The 21,486-nt window shown below is 36.9% G+C and overlaps 1 protein-coding gene across 10 annotated transcripts in view; it reads left to right on the top strand.

The window, feature by feature from the left end:
- LOC124162480 overlaps positions 1 to 21,486 on the top strand; it is a 401,724-nt gene that overhangs the window by 375,948 nt on the left and 4,290 nt on the right. For 9 of the 10 annotated variants that reach the window (XM_046539032.1, XM_046539030.1, XM_046539029.1 and 6 more), the window contains 8 exons: positions 575 to 770; positions 1,849 to 2,009; positions 3,437 to 3,602; positions 5,055 to 5,225; positions 13,404 to 13,971; positions 15,837 to 16,163; positions 17,990 to 18,182; positions 21,226 to 21,399. In XM_046539032.1, coding sequence (XP_046394988.1) covers positions 575 to 770; positions 1,849 to 2,009; positions 3,437 to 3,602; positions 5,055 to 5,225; positions 13,404 to 13,971; positions 15,837 to 16,163; positions 17,990 to 18,182; positions 21,226 to 21,399 — 1,956 coding nt within the window. The remainder of the gene's footprint in view (positions 1 to 574; positions 771 to 1,848; positions 2,010 to 3,436; positions 3,603 to 5,054; positions 5,226 to 13,403; positions 13,972 to 15,836; positions 16,164 to 17,989; positions 18,183 to 21,225; positions 21,400 to 21,486) is intronic. The other variant, XM_046539033.1, reaches the window with a different exon arrangement.

The following is a 21,486-nucleotide window of genomic DNA, read 5'->3' on the forward strand; positions in this document are numbered from 1 at the left end:
TCTTATGCTTTGAACAAAGTCAACAATGCAACCATATCCAACTAATCAATGGAGAATTCACTCATAAGATTTTAATCGACTTAGAAAAGGAAGGCAATTCATTTTTGGTTTTAATGAACAATCTATTCATTGGAGGCCATTCTCAAATGGCATGATCAAGGGGGAATAGGATGGATTTACTTTGACCTATTACAAGGGAACCAGGGCGATTGCTTGTATACGAAATGCTCCCCTATCTTCTGTAACAGTTCGCATAGTTAGTGGCTCAGTACTCAATTTGATTCCTTAACGTAATAAAACAGATCTCATGCCAATACTGAGAATTCCATCATTGCTGTTGCAAGCTAATTTGTTCATCGTAGTTAGCTCCATTTCTTGCCTTGTGGCTCCTTCACAGAATTTAGCGTAACATTACTCTGGCTACAAACCGTGAAATCTGCGTAGGAAGTATTTGAGGAAGATTGGGTCATTAACAGTGCTTTGGAGGCATACTTACCCACATCAGTTGATCAAAATGGTTGAGGGTCCGTGCAGTCGCCACAACTTGTCTGTCTTTATTTCCTCTGCGGGGAAGAAAAATGGCAAGGACGTCAATCTCAACGATGGGAGTGGTGGTGGAGGCCAGGCCATCGACAGCCCGCCAACCGAGAAGCTCACAGGTCTGGTGGCTATGGAAGCAGGGAGCCTGGAGCCAGTGCTGCCGAGGAAGAGCAAAACATCGGAAAACGACCGCAGCCATGGCAGCTTTTTCCTTCGTGTTGGGGCAATCGGTGAGTAACCAGTTTCTCTTTTATCGACACTCACTCATGAAATCTGCCGAAATGCAGGATTTCAAAGAATTTCTCAGGACTTTGAATCTATCCACTGGGAAAAGTCTAAAGAATATCCTCAAGTTTCTTGGGCGAGTAACCAGCCTTCAGTTTGGATCAGAAAGTGATTAAGCGAGGAAAAAAAAATTTTTCACTTAGCAAAAAGTCAACTGTGATGCTCACGGTAAATAAGTTCAAATCCAAAGGAATACCAACCGAAATGTAATTTTAAAATTTAATGAAACAAAGAAGTCTACAAAAGAAGCCTACAGTAATAATTATACAGACCAAAGACATGTTCTTGATATAATATTTCTAGAGATCGTTTTTCACCGGGCACAATTTTGTGCAATCTGACGTAAGTGCAAAGGCGCAATCAAAATTGCGTCGTGTAAAGCAGTGCTTTGCTGGAAGTCTTGCGAGAATGCCTGGATGTGAGACGGCAAAATATGTAGCCCCTGATCTAATTCCAAGCTCGCATTCTTGCATTTTTAACATGTTTTTAGTGCTAACCTGCACAATGACTGATATGATGACTATATAAAACAGCCATAACACACATTCAAGGCTAGCTTTTACCAGCTGCCATGATTCAGAACACTATTGCCACAGAGTAACAACCCTCAATTGTTTTTCTTTTCGTGGGTTCTTCTCATATATTGATACAAATAAGTGTCTCATTTCGTTTCCAAATCTACTTGTTATAGTGGGAAAAGGTATTGGCTTAGCTTACCTGCATTCTTTAAATCATTCTATTTAATACATATAACCTTAAACATATATGAGTACTCTGGTCTTGGATATAATTGGTTCAAAGAGAAGTAATTGGGACCTGTGATAATGGTACAGCATCATTTGTAGCCTAAGAAATCATTGTGCCTAAGAAATCATTGTGAGGATACAGGTACCACAGTGGTATCTGTTAATGGACATAATTTCATAAAATTATGTGAAATTATGTATGTTTCATTAATATTGACTTCTGTTGTTGAGAACTTCTGAAACCTTATGCCTCATTGTATGTTTTATCTCTTTATAGCGTTTGGTCTTGGTACAATGATCTACAATGGTTTGGAATTTGGTGCTTTCTTTGAGCTTCCAATGGAATCGCCATGCTACCAAATATTGCGAGGAGTCAATCCAGTCTTACAAATGGTGTTCACATTCATGCAGATGTACTTCATATTCATGAACTCTAGAGTAAGTATAATTTCTCTTTTAGCAGAAAAAAAATCTGTCACATTTTTGTGTAGTCCAATACATTTTTCCTCCACGGCTATGTCATTAGTGAATTTATCCTTATTGTGAAACATAGGGCACATGCAGGATTTTTATGCCTCTTCTTTCCAGACTTGTCGTACAGGTTCAGTGGGAGTACGGAATATCAGCCAGCATTGGATCCCTTCTTTGAATTGTATTCTAGAGTTGATCGTTGAAAACAAAATTTTAGGTCAATTAAAGGAGAAATCTTGGTAGAAAAAAGAAACTGATGGTGTAATTGTGGTAAATAATGTATATTTATCCACAATTAACTTCAGGGTCAATCTATGTTGGTAGTGTGGTGCAAGGCAGTTGGTCTGGGGGGTCGTTACCCCCTCTGAAATATAAAAACACGATTACTTTGCTTCTTGAAAGAAAACAAATTATGTATCATTAAATGTTATGATGTTTGTCAGCCTGGCCATAAGAAATCCATACTTAAAAGGACCTTCCTTATTTCTTCCTTCCACCTTATCTCAGTGACTTACAGTGTGCTAGCTGGGTATTTAGTTTTTATTACTCTAATGTAATTACTCTTTGCCAAAATGATTTGGAGCTAGAAGCTGTCATTCATTTATTTTTACTGGGTGGTAACATAAGGTAACTTTTGTTGTCTAAGTTAAGGTAGAATACAGATGTTTCAATAAGGTGCCCCAAAAATATCATAAATGTAGGCAACCCACATCACACATCCTTAATTTTCTCTAATTCTTCTTATAATGCCATCTAATTATTGAAAAATGGTCATGAACGAAACAGTAACCATTTTAATATTTAGGAATATAAACCAAATTGAATAATAATATTGTTTTTATATTTTTCTTGCCTAATTTATGGTTGATACAATTATTCTCCAAAGCAAACGGACATTAATATTTGTAGTTGGTAATAGAAGAATTATTCTCTTCACACACATATTTAATCTATGAAAATGTACCTCTCCAGTTCCAAAGTATATGTCTTGCAGCTATTTTATACCAGCTGAGTGGTTTACTCATAAAAAGGTTTTACTGCAGTTTATCAAAGGATTGGTTTCTGCTGCCATCATTGCCTTACGGCACCATTATCTTTCTACCCTTGGTACACTTATTCCAAAAAATAAAATCTGTTCTCATTTTATTTCAGTGAAAATTGATATTAATTATGAAATAGTTGTATGGAACCATTGTTACTAGCAAGAAGCTTTTTTTAACGCTGTTAATCCTAATTTAAATCTTTAACCGTTATATTTTCTGGTTTTATGCAGATATGTAAGTTTACAAAATGGCAAAAACTTTTTTATCTATGAACAAATTTGAAATTGAATTACATTTGTTGGAATTTGTCTATCAACTGATGTGATTGTTTCGTTTTATTTATCTTTGCAGCTGAATATTCATAAGTTCAAGGTGGTTGCTCGCTTTGGGCTGATGCATGTGGTGGCCACCAATTTGTGCGTCTGGATTCGTACATTAGTCCTTGAGAGCCTGAAGGAGATTACCACTTACCAGATTAAACATGGTGATGGATACTCAGAAGATTTCATGATATTAGGTAAGTTTTGATGCTGTGTGGAGGGATACTCAGAGGCAGCCCCACATAGCAGAAATATGTCTCCGATACATCTCTGAGACGTCTCGAATGTCACATGTTACGACTCAGAGACGTTCTGAGAGCTTCAGAGGCATCTCTGAGACTTCTCTGAGATGTCACTATGTCCAAAAAAAATGGTCTATGTGACATCTCTTGAGACGTCTCACATAAGTCTCTGAGATGTCTCATTAGACTTTGTACTATGGTATGCTTTAAATTTAGGCAAAAAAATAATTAAATTTAAATTATACAGTTATTTTTCTCGATCATTTTTAGCGACAAATTTTGTGATGGATCACCTTTTGAAAATAAGAAACCCATATTAAATGTCGTGATTTTAATAATCAAAACTGCAGATTTGCACCGAAAAATATATATGGAAGGCATTGATGGCGTTTAAATACTTTTTTTTTTAATTCCTGAACATCTCACGATTACATCTCCGAGACATCTGTGAGACATACGTGATATTTGAGTCATTCGAGACCATAGTGAGACGTCTCTGAGAGGTTCGTTGCTATGTGGGAGATACAGAAAAAACTCAATTGAGGGGGGATTTGGGGAGGGTGCAAAAGATATCTTGAGCTACCTTTACTTTTATTGTAATAAAAAGATAATCAAGTCACATTCAAAGTTTAAGAAAGTTTTATTTAAACTGGTGATACACATATACAAGAAAATACCATTTTATGATATGAAAAAGTTACAATTGTGGTTTCACAATGCAGGGGGCCCCACAGCTGGGAACACTTGACACTTAATACATCCACTCCATAATGTGAAGACTTGAAAATAGTGCATTATTGTTAAATAAATATATTTTACTGTCATGTTGTTTACAGGATAATTAATGACTTGTGCCACAATTTGGCTAAATTGAATAAGTCCTAAGACAATAAATGCAAATGCCAATGCCAATGAAAGTTGGTAGGAAAAATATGTCCGAAACTGAGTTTTTTATCGCCTTTGATAATCTAGTCATCAATAGAAGAGGAAAGTAGGCATACACCCACCAAAGGCTAGGCTGAGAATAGGATTTTAGAACAGTCGAGAGTAGGGATTTGAGGAGTTATATTGCTATGTAAAAAAATTGTTTTCCTAAATGAAGAAAAATTAAGATGCACATATCTCCCTTTCATTTTTGTTTGCTATACATTCTTCGGATATTTAGTTTGAGGTAAATGTACACCCATATAAAAATTTTGATCCAAGTCTTGAATCCTTATGGGATAATATTTGGTTGAATTTTGATGGAATGATGATTTTTTTCTCATATGGCATAGTATTTATTTCATTATGTCTATTGGGTTAAATTTTATGTTCTGATGTACATGTATAAGAGTGTAGTGCAGAATATTAAAAAAGTAGTGCTCATACTCATTGAGCTGGAATAATGTTCCTGAAATATTTCAGAGGGAATGCGTTTACTAGCATTAAGAATGGGTGCTGGATCTTCAGATGTGACAACCACTCAACCGCCATCACCTGAAGGTCCAAGTCCATCAGTTGCAGGTGCTGCCCCAGGCATTGCTATGGCATTGACTGATCAACGCAACAAGACTGATCCATTTGAGAGGAACGCTGGTAAGACGATGGAGCAAACCAGTGGCGGATTGGAAGTAGTACGACAGAGAGGTATTTTGTTGCCTCCAGTCGTTTGATATAACCTCTAGGAGACCTCCAGAATATTTCCATTCCACTTTTGTGGCAAAAGTATTCACCAGCGCTCACTGGAAGGAAGAACCCTTGTAAAATTAACTTCACCACTTCAGGAAACGATGAAGGCTTTGGTTTCTTTTATGTCAGAATTTTATATCCATAGCAATGTAAAACATTTAAATTTTGCAAATTTTTCTGATCAAGTCACAATTATGCATGGCTTATAAAAAAGAGATGGCTTTAGATTTTCTTTCTGATAAGTTACATTACAATTCTTTGGAAATGTGATGGGTGTAAAATTTATTCTAGATACAAGTTTCTATTAATGAGAAGTATAACCTGCTTCCTTTGACTGTTTAAAAACATTAGAGTAAGTTCTTTTTGGTGGATGATCTAATCATTTTTATTCTATCATTCCACTATTAACTTATATTTGCCAACTCCACCATTTCTGTTCCTGGGAATTGGTCTGTGATATTCAAAACTGCATACATATTTATTCAGTCTGCAGATTTCAAATAAATATTAATTTTAAAAGACAATGTCGAAGAAATAGATGATCATAGAAGAAGATGAAGTCTTCATCCATCCCTAAGTTGGTGAGGCTTTTTTGCACTGGGCTGTACATTTTATGTCCAGCACAAATATTCATCCATTAAATGTATGATTATTTTTGTGACTATAGGGTGATAGGAGCTACTTTGAAAATTTCCTGCACAGATTTTATTTTTGAGATGAAAAAATAACCAATCCGCCTATGGTCTGGCCTCTCCTAATACCCTCCAAATTATATCTAAGGCAGTAATTTTACTCTAATGGGTCAAATTAGAGTAATCCCAGGCTGTAAAATACTATTCCTGCGCTCTGATTTGGGGGAAAATTTTGAATTGAGCATTAGTACAAACTGATCTAACTGCTTTAAAGGATAAAATCATGCAATTTCATACCAAAGTATAGCTGCATGAGTGACTAAGTTCAAGTAGGATAGTAGACTTTGTATATTCTGACATGTAAGTACCACAAGGACCATATTTTTCTGCTGTCAAGTGAATTACGATGACTGACCATTCAGCTTTTAAGGAATCTTATTCAATAATTCCCTTAGAAAAGCTCCAAACTTACAATTTTACTAGAATTAATGAAGTTGAAGGAGCTTAGAATTCTCAACATGATACAAAGAAAGTATATTACTAGGTACCTACTCCATAATTTCATTTAGTTCGATAAAATTCATCCTATTCGTTGCCTTACATGAAGTTGAAAATGTTATGCAAACTTAGAAAACTACCATATGTAGTAATTGAAACTGATCAGTCTATTGACATTAGTCAATGCTCTGTATTAAATTCTTTCAAATTTAAAGCTAAGAATGTAAGACAAATAGTATCAACAAAGCTGCATAAAATTTCAACAGATTTTAAATTCATTGAACTAGAGTTGATAGTCCGTTATGTAATATAATACACAGTATAGCTGATGCTCTCTACCACTTTGATTCGTGGAAGATTCCTCTGTCTAATAATAATTTTTCAAATAAAATATTCTTAAAAGTCAATTTTTCCTCAGTGGCTGAAGTGTCCCTCATAATAAGCTAATTATTAGCTCTTATCAATGAAAAAAATTAAAAAGACATGGATTATTTGAGCTGCTTCCATGTCCAAAAATTTTCAATTCTTGTATTCTTTTTGATATTTAACTATCAAAGCCATACACATTTGATGTGAATCAGTCACTATCTTTGGAAAATTACTAAATATTTATGAAGAATAATGTTAGCTTAGAAAGTCAGTGTGTACTGGCATATGCAACAAATACCTATGAGAAAGTTTACTACCATTTCTGTTAAATATTCTTTGAAATGTAAAATAATTTAAATGGACACCATTGCTAATGCCTCATGGAAGAAGAGACTGTGATCTGTGGTGGGTGTAGATAGTTTGATGAATGCCTCTTCCCTATAATCTTCACAACACATCACAAACACTCTTCTCTGTTGTTGCCTATCTAAGAGTAACTGGTGGTACGTGTGAAGCATTATTAAAAGGCGGCAGCAAAAATCACTTTTTTCTTCGAATTTCTGATGGCCTTTTGATAAATAGCGCATGACAAGTCTAGGAACATAGTGCAATTAGAATATTTGCTATTCTTTTTAAATTTCCTATCACTCTGGAATTGGATAAAAATTTTTGCATTTTTAGGTATGCAACCAACACTTAAACCAGCAATTCCCCTGTGACTAAGGAATCAGTAATTCCAATCTAGGAATAAAATAGCACTAGTACACTTTAAGATTGAACAATTTTTTCTATATGGCTTTTCTTCATTGCCTGATTGTACTTAAATAGCCTCTCACTGAAGCAAATAGCAAAATCATTGAAAGTGCATCATTATTGGAGGAAGTGGATGTTGGCCTCCCAATTTCCTTCAGATGTCATTTGCACAATGTTGACTTTAGTGGCCCAAGAATTTTCTTGGGTGCAGGGATATGGTCTCCTTTCACAAGTAATAGCTGCTTAAACAGAAGCTACTAGCTTTGAGTTCAGTAACCATCATTAAATTTCCGGCTCTGGAGATACCTTATAAATTTTCTGCTATCATTCAAGTACTTTGTGGAGGAACTAGGAATTATAGTGAAAGAATTTAAATTCATTCAGCTAAATTCATTTTACAAATATTTTAGCATCCATTTAGAGACTAGCTAGTATCTTTTGATGTCATTGTTAGGCTTCATTCATGAAAGCTTGAGAATAGTATTTTATTGATGCTAAAACTATTTGTACCTAAATTTAAGGGTATTTTATGCTGTATACCTCCCAACTTTAATGACAGAATGTCGATGATCAGTTTTGGAGGCCCACAAAAATGATAAAAAAGGTGAAAATACTGGTTTTAGTCTGGGTTGCTCATCCAAAAAAATGTCCGAATGTCACATCCAGTTCTGGATTGATTAGAAATTTGAATATAGCGAATATTCTCTTTGCATTATCTTTATGGTTGTACATGATTTGTAGGGAGGCTATCTGAGATCCAAAAAAGATGATTTTCGCTGCCCCCTATTACACATTCTTCTAGCCCTGTTTTAATTTTTTAAATAGCTGAAGTTCTTAAATGCATTTGTCCAATTAGTCCATAGAGTATTAGTAGCATATAGCCAGTATTTTAAACTGGACTCCTCAAAGTGCTCTCACACATTTACACACGTACACTTGGCCCCCTGCATATATTAAACTTCCCCTGACCACTCCATTTGTACATCAAAATGTTGTTGCCATCAATCAAAATGAATATATTTGCTATTCCTGAGCAATCCCTTCCCTCCAGCAACTGAGGTATCTGTGTGTTCTTAAAAAGTGTTTCTAATCACGTCAGGCTGATATAGGTCTCAGCATAACCCTTAGTAGAGTTTGAAGGAATTTCAAATAGGTGCTCACTCCTCAAAATAATTGATGTGGATAAGTCCTCTCCTCCTTCCTTGCTGCAAAGACCATCTAACAGCAAGAACAAATACCTGCAAATTAAATCTCTCACCAATTAAGAGAAATAAATCTACTATAGTTTACCCACTAATTAGAACCATTGATTAGGCTGCATATTTCAATGTGACGAGATTTGATCATGGAATGACCTTCACCAAATCAAAGTTTATAATTGTCCTGAAACTTAACCAGTTGTTGTTCTTTGATATGGAAGTAGATGTAACTATGGATGTACTGCAGAGAGCTGATTATCTGTAGTAAACGATAGAGAAGCTATAAATAGACAGTGGCATAATGAGGGGGGAGTCCAGACCCCCCCCACCCCCTGGAAATATATAAACACAGTTACTTTGTTTCATAAAAGAAAACAAAATATAGAGAAATCGTGAATTTACAAAAGATGTCTTTTCAAATGAAGTTTTTTCGATTATGAAAAGTGTTAAAATTAATTTAAAACCCTCTACATACTTAGTACCCTGTTTTTCAAAAATGTTTTTCTCTGGTTATGGACCCCCTCCCCCAAATGAAATTCCTGACTGCCCCGCTGATAACAGATGATCAGAAAAACAGATATTCATGATCATTTTCAAGGCAATTTTGACCTTGATTTCCATACAATGCTTTATCTTCATCTGCCGTGCCCATTCTCTTTAAATACTCTTGGTTTGATTTAGGGGTTGATGGGGAAGGTTGAGGGGTTGGGGAAGTGAACATGCGATTTCCCCTCTTAGGTTTCCTCTCCCCTCTAATCATACTCATTGCACTGGGTAATCCAAATTTGCCCATCATCTAAATCTCCACCTTCCCTCCCATACCCTTCAAGAAAATAGGTACTAGATTTGACCCTGAGGAGTGTATAGGCAGGCTGATTAAGGATCTGATGAGCAGATAATTTAAGGAGTGATTAGATGGCTGAACGATTGATAGTCATTGCTCTACTGTACATAATTTCAAAGGTGGTGTGGCCTTGCGCATTCGTAGTGAACTCTGCCTATCAGGATAACCTTATAGTCAGTGTGGGAATCTTATGCAAGTGTGCATTTATTTTAACCTCTGAAAATAACCAGTTTCTTAAAGAAAATTAACAAAAAATATGTATATTTTCCAGAATATTTACATAATAATGAATGTTATTTTTCCACTGGAAGTTATTATTATCTCAAACTATTTTTGAATAATTTAATGGTTCTGGATTTGGTGTAAACCATCTGCATGATGATCAATTAAATTTTAGACTTTCAGTATCTATTAAAGTTAGCTTTTGCTTTTCCGGGAATGTTCAATGTCCATAATGGCATTCGGATGGAATTTTTTAAGCTATAATTTTCATGTAACTATATATGTACTACATGTTTATAAAGCAAGGCAATTGGTAGAGATGGAGTATGAAGTAGTGATTTGAGGTCACATCACCTGAATTTATGCATCAACTAATTGCATGCTGGGTAAAAATGAGAATCTCAGTATATAGCAATATTCTTCAGAAAGTGGATTACGATATCTAAGGCTTTTTTCTGTGAAATTTCGTTTATAAGAAGCACTTTTGTACATATTTATCGATTCCTTAAAAGTAGGTAGCTAAATATCTCCTGGTGCTTGTTGAGTTCAACTAAATTGTATATTGCATAGATTAATTGCAACCTCCAAAAACAGTGTACTTGTAAATGAATTTTTACCCTTTCAGTAATCATTAACTCATTTTTTTTATTTTTGTAAATAAGATATGTTTGAATATGGCCACTTGAAAGATAGCTCATTCAGCTGGAAAGAACGCTTCTTTCCATTACATTCAGCATTGATTCGAAAAGGGCACTAAAAAGCACTATCAGTTGCTGGTTACGTAGAATTTTTAGATTTCCTTGGCATGGCACTTGGCTAAGATTTGAGAACTTATCTTTATCCTTATTACATTATCTGACACCTGCTAGATTGTTTGCCGCATTATAAATATGTGCAAATACACTTTTATGAATATAGCTCTGCCATTTCTGTTGGAAATTCCTTGACATTCTTATAGTGAATCTATCCAAGAGTAGTAGATGGAGCTGTTTCCTTGAGTAGTACTGTTATTACTGCACTGACAAGATATGTACATGATATAGGTAACATCATTGATTTCCTTACATTTTATCTATCAGAGTAGATATTTGTACAGGACTGACTCCATTTTTAAGGATTGTTAGAAGTAGGATTTGTACATTTTTATATTTTATTGAAATGATTTAATTGATCATTCCAAATCAGTATTGAATATGCAAATTTTCTTTGCTCAAAGCATGAATATAGGGCAGTGTTTGACTTATAGCCTCTCATAGCTAATCTTGCTTGAAAATGTAACGGTGGAGTCTGAATTATATTAAAGATTTTATTAATAGTTCCATAACATTTTGCTTACCTTGCTTGAAAATGTAACAGAGCCTGAATTTTGCTAAAAATTGCATTGAAAGTTACGAAATTTTTTTCATCGGTAAATCTGTTTGTCTGTTTTATAAAGAATAGATGTTTCTTGAGGTTTTTTTCATTGAAGGGAGGAATTTTTGTAATTCATATGTCACTCACCACCTTTGAGTTAATCCAGAATTTTACTTAGGTTAAGTAACGTTATGATTATTTATTGATCAGTTCCCCAATTTTGATGTCTTATGATATTAATTGCATGCCCCTTATTCTCAGCTCCTACATGAAAGTGGTGAGTTAATATTCCATTTAAAATTGTGGGAACATTTTTGAGAAATTAGGTGTCATGTATATAATTTCACAACCCTAGTCTTTCATATTTGTGTCTGCTTCTTTAATTTCTTTTTTGTGCTTCCTCCGAAGCATTGTTACTCACGGCAAATGGAGTGCAAAGTCACCCCTCTATTAACCTCTTCAGTGGTGCGAAGTTTCTTTGCTTTACTTTACTTCAGCGTAATATACAGGGCATGCGAATCTTCCACTAGTTCACTAAATATTACCCAAAACTCCACTAGGGGGAGATAAAGCTGATAAATGAACTTAGACATCATTCGGCCAAAATATGAACTATGTACTACCAAATTAGTATGTTTGGCCTGGAAGTGTTACGAATATCTTCTGAAGTACAAGGTTTTGGGCAGTAGAGCAACTCCTGGAACTTTTTTGGGCATACCACTTAAGAGGTTAAGCTATCATAAATAGATAAGTAGCTTCCTTATGATGTGTCAGCATATTTTGTGACTAATAGTTTTATCTATGCTTCAAAATACCCAGAGATGGGTAGAATACCAAAAGTTTAGCTGGGTTTATTTACCTGCAGCTACTTTTGAAAATGTTTAATCAGTTAAAAGTACCAGTTTCAAAAAGTAACTAGTTACAGTTACTTTTCGTAAAACCTCCGGAAAACTGCCTATGAGATTAATGCAGGAGGATCTATTTAATGTTCCCTTAAAGTACAGGTTCAACACATTTTTTTATTTGGTATTTTGGCAGATAAAGTACGTAGGAATAAGTCAGTTGACACAAAGTTCTTGGTACATGCCAGTCTGTACAGTCTTTATGAGAAAGTAATGATTAATTAAATAGTAATGTTCATGGGGGTGGAAAAATTGTGGAGTTGATGGACAGCATTTGAGCAAAAGGGTTCAATCCACCTTTTCTCAAATTGACATTTAATTATTGACCCTTTAAAAAAACAGAAGACTTAAATTGAAGATTTTATTTAGATTCAATCAATACATTGTACATGATATCCACATTTTCATTTAGTTCACGACATATTCATGAAAATATTTGCATCCAATTTGAAGCTTCCTACATCTCTGTGAAAAATGTAGTAACTGAAACATGTCACATTTCTTTTTTCATTAATTATTTCAAAATTACAAATCCATGGTTTAGAGATTTGAGTACAAACCATTAGCGCTACATAAACTAGAGGTTAAAAACCGTTTTAGTTAATAAGATAGGCTTGATAGATTCCTTATGCTAGGATTGAAATGAACAATGCATGAGTTAGAAAGGAATATCTTTAAATTCTAAGCATAAAATTAAAATTTGTAGAAACTGTGTAGGGTTAGGGCTTGCGCTTTGATTTGAAAGAAAGATTTGTGCATGGAATATGGATTCCATGGAAAAAGGATCTTGATTTCATCTAATTTGGGATTGCATCTATCACCACTGCTTTCTCTTATGTCATAATAGGAAACGGTACTTTAAAATTCTACCAAAATATTAAGATTTAGAGAAACTTTGTAGGATTACGACTTGCATTATGATTTGAAAGAAAGATTTGTGTATGGGATTTGGATTCTTTGAAAACATAATCCTGATTACATTGATTTCTGGATTATATCTATCACTTCTGCTTTCTCTTTAGTCAATAAAAGTTGAGTACTCATTTGACATGAATGTCAACCTCTGATCTGCTCCATTTGCTATCAGTAATTGTGCTTTTGAAGTACCTCTATATCTTTGAGAGCTCCCTTCTCTAAATCCCTCTCCCCAAAGTCCCCCCAATAGATAGTCCGTTGTAGCGGAAACCCCCCTCTTTCTCTCTCTCTCTTTCTTTCTATTCTCTCCCCTGCTTTACTTGTCATCTCTGTATCTGTCAGCTATTAAACATTGTGGGAAATATGCCGACCTGTTGCATGCCCTCTCCCAACTGCAGGCAACAACATATCCTCGTGGTTCCATCACTCCCCCGTGTTCCCCGATCTGCACTCCCAAACGTCCACCACTCTGCCGCCCACCACGACCACCACTGACTCCCCGACAACCATCGACCCGTACGACTTCTTCCGAAACGAGTCCCCAACTTTCAACGCTTCCTCCTCCGCCATTCTGAACGCCTCCACCCTTGGTCCCGTCACGACGACTGTCGCCACCACCACAACCACTACTCCGTTTCCCACAACCACCACCACCACCCACATGCCCTCCTCGACCATACTGCCCTCTGCTGTCCCTTCGCTGGCTGCGGTCGCAGCTGAGACCATCCTGCCATTCTCCACCTCGGCCTCCTCCTCCTCCTCGGTGATGCCAGGCGCCACGGGCCCCTCCGGGATGCTGTACGATGCGGGTGTCGTGGAGGGCAACTACTCGTGCGGCCGGGTTAACATCATGGGGACGATCGTGCAGGACTCTGCCCCCTACCTCTTCCCCTTCATCATCGAGTACAGCTTGATTGGTGCTGCAGTTGTGTACGTCATGTGGTCCCACATCGGTTGGAGCCCAAGGCAAGTCAAGAGTTGATACTAATTTTAGTAATAATAATGTTTTATTTGTCCAGAGATCAAGTGATACAAAGGTTAGGTGTTGGAAAGAAGGCTTCTACGTAGTGGTGTCGGTGATTGGCTGCTTTCAGGTTCTCTCCCACATCTGTTCATCTCAGGCAACGACATGTTTCGCAAACATTGCAGTTTGCTTCGTCAGGTCCGAAGATGCAGTCAGTGATTTCCTTATATACCTTCCCTCATCCAGGGGTCAGTTCGTTTTGGCGCTCTTACTTGGTTTTGCTGAAAACTCATTTCAAAAACACCCTGCACAGCTGTTGGAAACTTTTTAGTGAAAACATCCCAGGTCGGGCAGAAACACAGGGCACAAAAAGATTTAAAAAAAAAGCACTCGTTGAACTAAATTTTCCACCTTCCTCAGAGTTTGGTAGGAGACTGTAGGTAAAGGATGGAAGAGAGCTGAGGGAAGGGAAAAGAGTGAGAAGGTAGGGTCCAAAGGGGGGGAAAGAGTGTGCTAAGGCAATTAAGGGATTATCGGTTAATATTTAAGCCGGGAGGAAGAAATGCTTTAAACAGCCAATACATAGGTTAATTTGATGGAGTTAAGTTTAAGTGGGTGGTCTGTGGGGGGAAGGGAGGCCAAAACTGAAACATTGAATTGATGCTGATGAGTGGCCACATATTTCGCCACAGGGAGAGACGCAAAGTGAGAGGAAATGTATGATGCCATGTGGTTGTTGATCCTTAGGTTAAGTGGAGTTGAGGATTTACCTATACAAAAGGAGGGACAGTATTGGCAATGAATTAGATGACCTACATTCTAATTTACTTTTTTCTACATTTGAAATTATATTTTTTCTTTATGAAGGGGTTGAATTCTTTTGTAGTAGGTTCTAATCTTGGTGATATCATCCCAAGGGAACTCAAAAACTTTAATAAAGGAAAACACAATTTTAAAATCGTAAGTGAAAAATTTTACATTTTGCTATTGACTTAAGGTCTCAAATAAATGCGTAAAATATTTTTTTTTGGTTGAGGTTGTGTTTGTATGGCCTGTATATCATAAAATCACATTAAAATTATTGCTGCATTAGCATGGAAGCACTTTAATTGTTCTCTGTTACCTGTTAAATTCTATTCTTGTAACTTCGCTACCCTTACCAAAATGGATCTCCCAATTTCAACTCTTTCTCTACCATTGTGAATGCTTCAACCCCTGGCCCACTCACTTCTCCTTTATATCAGTCGTATCCTTCGTGCAATGGCAGATTTAAGGGTGGGTCGCAGGGGTCATGATTTCCCCCCCCCCCCAAATTTATGAAAAAAATGACATTTTTACTAGTTTAATCGTTTTTGTACTCTGAAGTGTCTAAAATTATTTAATTTTATCTATTGATAGGAATTCAAATAAAATTTTAAGATCCATAATACGTAAAAAATGGGAATTTTAAAAAAAATTAAGCAGAAGAACACCCCTCTCTCCCATATTCTATACTCTAAATTCAATTGCTAATATTATTGGCATGTTATTTCATAGTGATTTGGTGTCAGGCATATATCTATAAAGGGACTGTCTGAGGATGTAATACATTTTTGGTGTCAACAAATGTAACTGTATCCATAAAGGGAGAGGATTGGTAATTCTGTGCTAAAGGCCTCTTCAGCAGATGCATTGGAGGCAGTCACCACAAGAGGCCACAAAAAACCGTCCCAATTATGTGGGTGGGTTTTGGGGGCCCACACGGACTATCAAATGAGATAGGTATTCCATTCTCGAGACTCATTCCAATCAAGGCTCTGGAGAACAGGTATTTTTTTCCATTCTGTGCTGTTAACTAATCATAGCGTATGACAATTTTATGTCTTAGGTACGTTGTGGAGGAAGAGGAAGAAGAGGAAGCTGCTCTCATGGAGAGGCGCATTGCGCTGGGTGTGTTGGCTGCACAGGGGCGCACCGGAGGGCGCATTGTGACTCGTCACGGTGCGATTCCAGGCAGCAGGGTGGACTGTGTTGGGGCGAGCAAGGGGCTGTTCTTTGGACTCCTGCTCCTGGTCGCCTCGCTCATCTGCCTCATTCTCTTCTTTGTGCTCATTCGCCACCCTGACCTGGGCCTGCTCGCCATCTACCTGGCTGACGTCTCCCACTGCGGAGTCATGGCACTCAGCATCCTAGCCATTCTCATTGGCTTCATAAGGTTGGTTGCACGTGGGTTACCGACATAAGGCCCGGCACAGAATCCCCGGTGACAAAATCCCCGCCAACATAAGGCCCGGCGACAAAATCCCCTGAGGGCATACGGCGTGGCGACAAAATCTTCTGAGGTTCCAGGTGTTTTGTCGCCACGTTTTGTCTCGGCCCTTTTGCTGCCGGGGATTTTGGGAGCGGGCCTTCTGACTGCGACCCTTGGCACATTAGTATTTAAATAGAATTTTGTCTTAACCCTTTCACTGCCACGGGGCCGATATAGTGGCCCTTGCTGGTTGAGCAAAAACTGCCAGGGCCGACTTATGTGACTTTTTTTTCGTGATTGTGGCCTTTTCAACGGCTGTAATTTAAGTAAACCCCCATAATCTATCTATGGTTATAAGATATAAATATATCTTAAGTGTTGGGACAAAATCTGGATGTATTAAATAAAATTAAGGGCCGTATTCTTAGTCGACCCTGTAGGGCCAACCGACCCTGGATACGTCATCAGCCCCTTCATAAACCGATCTCGCCCTACATACGCCACATCAAGCCCTACATATGGCCGTTTTTGGAACTAAACGGGCCCTACATGATGTAGGGTAGCTGAAACAGTCCTACACCCTACAAAAACAATATGCTCGGTCATAAATTTTCGGTCGTCTTTTCTTAGTTTCATAGTTAGTTCCATTACACCACCAGAGTGTATAATTAGCACTGCGCCATCATCTACGTCATCTCAGAGAACTTGACGACGGAATTACCCCCCACCACTTATGTAGGGTCGACTGAGAAACGCATGTAGGGGCCTTTTGGTATGTATGGACGGATATGTAGGGTCCACTAAGAATACGGCCCTAAGTAGATGAAAAACTTTATAATCTAAAATGTTACTAAGTGCGGAAAATAACCTTGGCTGTCTTCGCACATCCCACCTGAAATGGGCTGGCAGGAAAAGGGTTAATTAATCCATTGACTTTAAATTTTTCACTACTTGTATTTAATTTTTTGAACTTTTATGGATCTAGTTCTTTCCAATAGCAGTAAACCCTCATTTTATGATATTAATCCATTCTGGGAGGATGGGGTGTAAAGCAAATTCCATCGTATGTTGAATTAGCATTATTACTGAACAGGGACTCTATGATGTGTGATTCTAAAGTATTTAATGAAATATTCTGGAACGTATTATCCTCATTCACAAAAACTGAATGATAAAATAAGATATTAAATCTCTTCTTATTTGTAAAAATAACATCATTCTACCCAGGGTGGAATTAGTTAAAATGTGTATGCAAAATTTGAAGCCTCTCCACTCATTCCAGTGTTTTTCCCATAAAAATATACATTATGCCTTTTTAACTTAGTTAATGATATTTTTATGTACATTATATGTTTCTATAAACCTTTTCATGAGTGCCAAAAAACATGAAGAATTTGCTAGTGATCCAATGGGCAGTTTTCGTGGTAGTTTCAAGCAGGATATCATTCTCTCGATTTACATTTATAAAATTATAAATAGAATGAGTTTATTACCCTTGGACTATAGATCCTTTGGGACATGAAATATATGACCTAATTGATATTGATTAAACTTTAATCTACTTTTCTTTCATTAAATAGTTGCCAGAGGAGCCATATTTGATTTTGTTATTTTTCATGTTTTATAATTACCCTCTCAGTCTTAAGGTGGCAGAATTTATGCCTACTCATTTTTATTGAATTTTTTTCTAATCCCTAGCTTTTCAATGAGAATCAAATTAATTTTGCATTATAAGATTATGTTTGTAGATAATCAATTCTGATGTTATCATTAATTTATTTCTTGCACAGAGTTCAGAGCCTGAAATTCCACTCGGGTATAGAAGAAGGAAGCCAAGGAACATTGAATGATATTCTCCTTCGTGTTTCTGCATTTGGACTCTTTGTGTATGCTGTATTCAGTATAATTGCTGGGTCTCTTGCTGCCTATACTCATGAGCCAAACTTATTGGTAATGATCACTGGAATACTTTCAGTTGTACAGGTACGTACTGACATAAAATTACTTCCATAATGTAGAAATTTAACTCAAATGTTTGAGTTTGTTCCCTTTCCACTCTTATGTTTCCTTTTATTAATGAATGAATATTTATTAAAAATATGTATGTATTGAGATATTGTCTCAAAATGACATCTTATTGTCAGAGTATGAATAGAGTACGTCACAGTTTTAATTAGAGATGGGTCGAATAGCAGATTTCTCGAATTCGAATATCGAATTCGAATATTAAATCATTGCTCGAATATTCGAATACCTCGAATACTAAATGATGAATGCTGGAATGTTTGACTCGGTTGCCTATGCAGCAGGCAACACAAGATTTTGGGGAGTAATTTTGATTTCCTTTAAAGGATTCAAACAGGAATTTAGCTGATTAATGAATATTTTAATTTTATGGAAACAATTGGGCATATAATTAATTCAACTAACATCGCTTTACCCCCACTTCTGCTGCCAAGTGCTAGCTGACAATCTGAGGCATTTTGCAAAATACAAGCTCTTTTCCACCGGATTTTCTTCAATTATTTTCAGTCCATCTTTGGGAGTTCTCATGAGATAAGAAGATGAATTGGAATTGCTATTAGGGAGAAACCAAATATTCTGTAAAAATATCCCTTTGTCTGGGACTGTAACAATAAAGATTTATAGCACTACTCAATAATTGTAACTTGATATATGCTTTCGGAAAAAAATACCGCATCAACTTCCGAGAAGCTCTGCTGCTCATATCGAGTTTCGCCAGAATGCTAAGTCTCCGTCGTATTTTGACATTTATTTCTTATTGTAAAATGCTTAAATAAACTCAGAAATACGTCGTGTTTGGTCTTATTCTTTTTGAAATTACGCGCACATTACTAATATTTCAATTCAATAAAGGTGTAACATCAATTGACGAAAGTCATTCTTAGACACCTTTTGTGCTAATAGATGACTCATGCAGCGGTTGACCTCCACAGAAATGGGGAACTTCGAAGCTGGTAGGAAAAAAAAGGTCAGTTGGGGAGAAAAGGGAGGGCCGGAAACACGTTTCTATTGTTCTCGTGTAACTTGGTATTTTTTCGAAGCTAAGGTCTTCGTAATATGATCCCTGCGCGAGCTGTGACTTTTTTTTTTTTTCGAAGAAGAGGAAAGCCTCAGAGGGGGGGGGGGGGGGCTAGTGCTGAATGGAGAGGGATACCGGATCTTGGGAAATGCGCTAATGTAAGCATCCCACGGTACTCACACAGCAGTTGACCTCCAGAAATGGGGAACTTCCAAGCAGGTAGCCAGAAAAAGTCAGTGGGTGAGAAAAGGGGGGAGGGCGTGAAACACGTTTTTATTGTTCTCGTAACTCGATATTTTTTTCGAAGCAGGGGTCTTCGTGATCCTTGCGCGAGCTGGGACCTTTTGTTTGATTTCAGAGAAGAGGAAAGCGTCAGAGTGGGTGAGGCGAGTGCTGAATGGAGGGGGATAGCGGATCGTGGGAAATGCCCTAAGGTTGCTATCCCACGGCACTGAGGTTCTCCTGATGGGGGGAATCGAGGATTTTCGGATTTTTTTCACCCGACCATTTTCGGTTCCCCTCATCGAACTCTTTTCACCGCTAAAATCCACGAATTTGATGTAATTCGTCAACTTGCGTAAAACGGCGCTGCGAGCACTAAATGACTATAGTTCTCTACATTTTTCCGAGTCAACTACCAACGACGTGCGTGCGACAGTGTATGACGCGACATTCAAAGTATTCGAGGTATTCGAGGCGGTACTTTTTGCATAACTATTCGAAACCTCGAATATCGAATACTTTCTAATATTCGAGGTATTCGAGTATTCGCGGATACTATTCGCACATCTCTAGTTTTAATAATCGATGTTATAATAAATCACTGGCTGCAAAAATCGTCGCTTAAAAATTTTACTAATCTAGAAGGAAAGTGATCTAAAAGAGAACAAAAAAAATTCCGCTTTTGGTCTGTTATGTATGAATAATGGTCCCTTTCAAAAATTTCGTCATAGCTCCCAAATAATTGAAAATCAGACCTGAAATTATTTAAGTCTAATGTGGAACAGGTATTGCTCTGAAATTCCTGATCTGTAATTTGTGGGCACAAGAAAAAACTGCTATTATGTTTTAATTCACTAATTCAGTAATTCACCAAACTTCTGTGATGTGTATTACCTCAAGACTCTACCTGGGATCAATTTACTATCGCTTGCAAGTCTACAATTATTAGATTAATCTTAACCCACCCTCAGTGTAAAAACCTTTTTGATTCATTGAGGTAAAATATTAGAGCCTTTATGAACCCAAATACTGGCCGGTATTAACTCAGTTATTAAGCATTACACCATGTTGGAAATTTCTTATAAGTGTTACAGATATTCTTATAAAATCCTATTAGAATTCTCTAAGACTTATAGATTTCTATAAGTCTTACAGAATTCTTATAGGATTCTATAAGTCTTACAGAATTATTATGGGATTTTGTAGGTCTTACAGATATTCTTTTAAGAACTGCATTTCTAATAGAATTCTATAATAATGTTGCGCGGGTCGCATACCTTTCAGGATGTTATTCAGCCGGCATTGAAGTCACCATAACTTCTGCTGGCAATTGATAATTCTTTAAGGAATTCTCATAAGATTTTTTGTAAATTATGTATAACTCCTTGTTAACTAGTGTTCTGCTACTTTTCTGGCGTTTTCAGCAGGTATTTGACATATATTGTTCCAAGAAGCGGAGGTTTCTTTTTATGCGACTTGTTAGTATATATCTGAGACTGGTTAGACTCTGAGAGCACAAGAAAAATTGTAGACTTATAAAATCTATCTTTTTTGAGTATACAGATTACTTAACCGATGGAAGTTTGATATGGGCCATGCATTACCTCATCATTCATTCACTTACATTAACTTCACTCTAATGGCCAATATTATTTGCAATGCCTGATAAAAAAACTGTTGTTTTATGACATTCTCCACTTCCATATTCTCCTAAGGTAATCGTTTGTCTGGCATCAAACTCTTTTTAATCTGAATTTGCAGGTTGTGCTGCAGCTTCTATTTATTGCCGATGTTGGTCGGCGACGTGTCCACCTTCCCGAGCATGATCGTAGCAAACCAGGCAGACAGGTTGTCACATTCCTGCTCATTTGCAACGTAACAATGTGGGTGATATATACCTTCGAGACTCAGAAAGTGGAGGCTAATCCAGTTCAGGTGAGTTCTATGCTCTTGCTTAATATTTTATTTCATCTGGATTTTATAGCAGTGAAATGAATTGCACCTTGTTTATAATCATTTATC

Source organism: Ischnura elegans, chromosome 7 (assembly GCF_921293095.1).
Source record: "Ischnura elegans chromosome 7, ioIscEleg1.1, whole genome shotgun sequence".
Taxonomy (NCBI): Eukaryota; Metazoa; Arthropoda; class Insecta; order Odonata; family Coenagrionidae; genus Ischnura; species Ischnura elegans.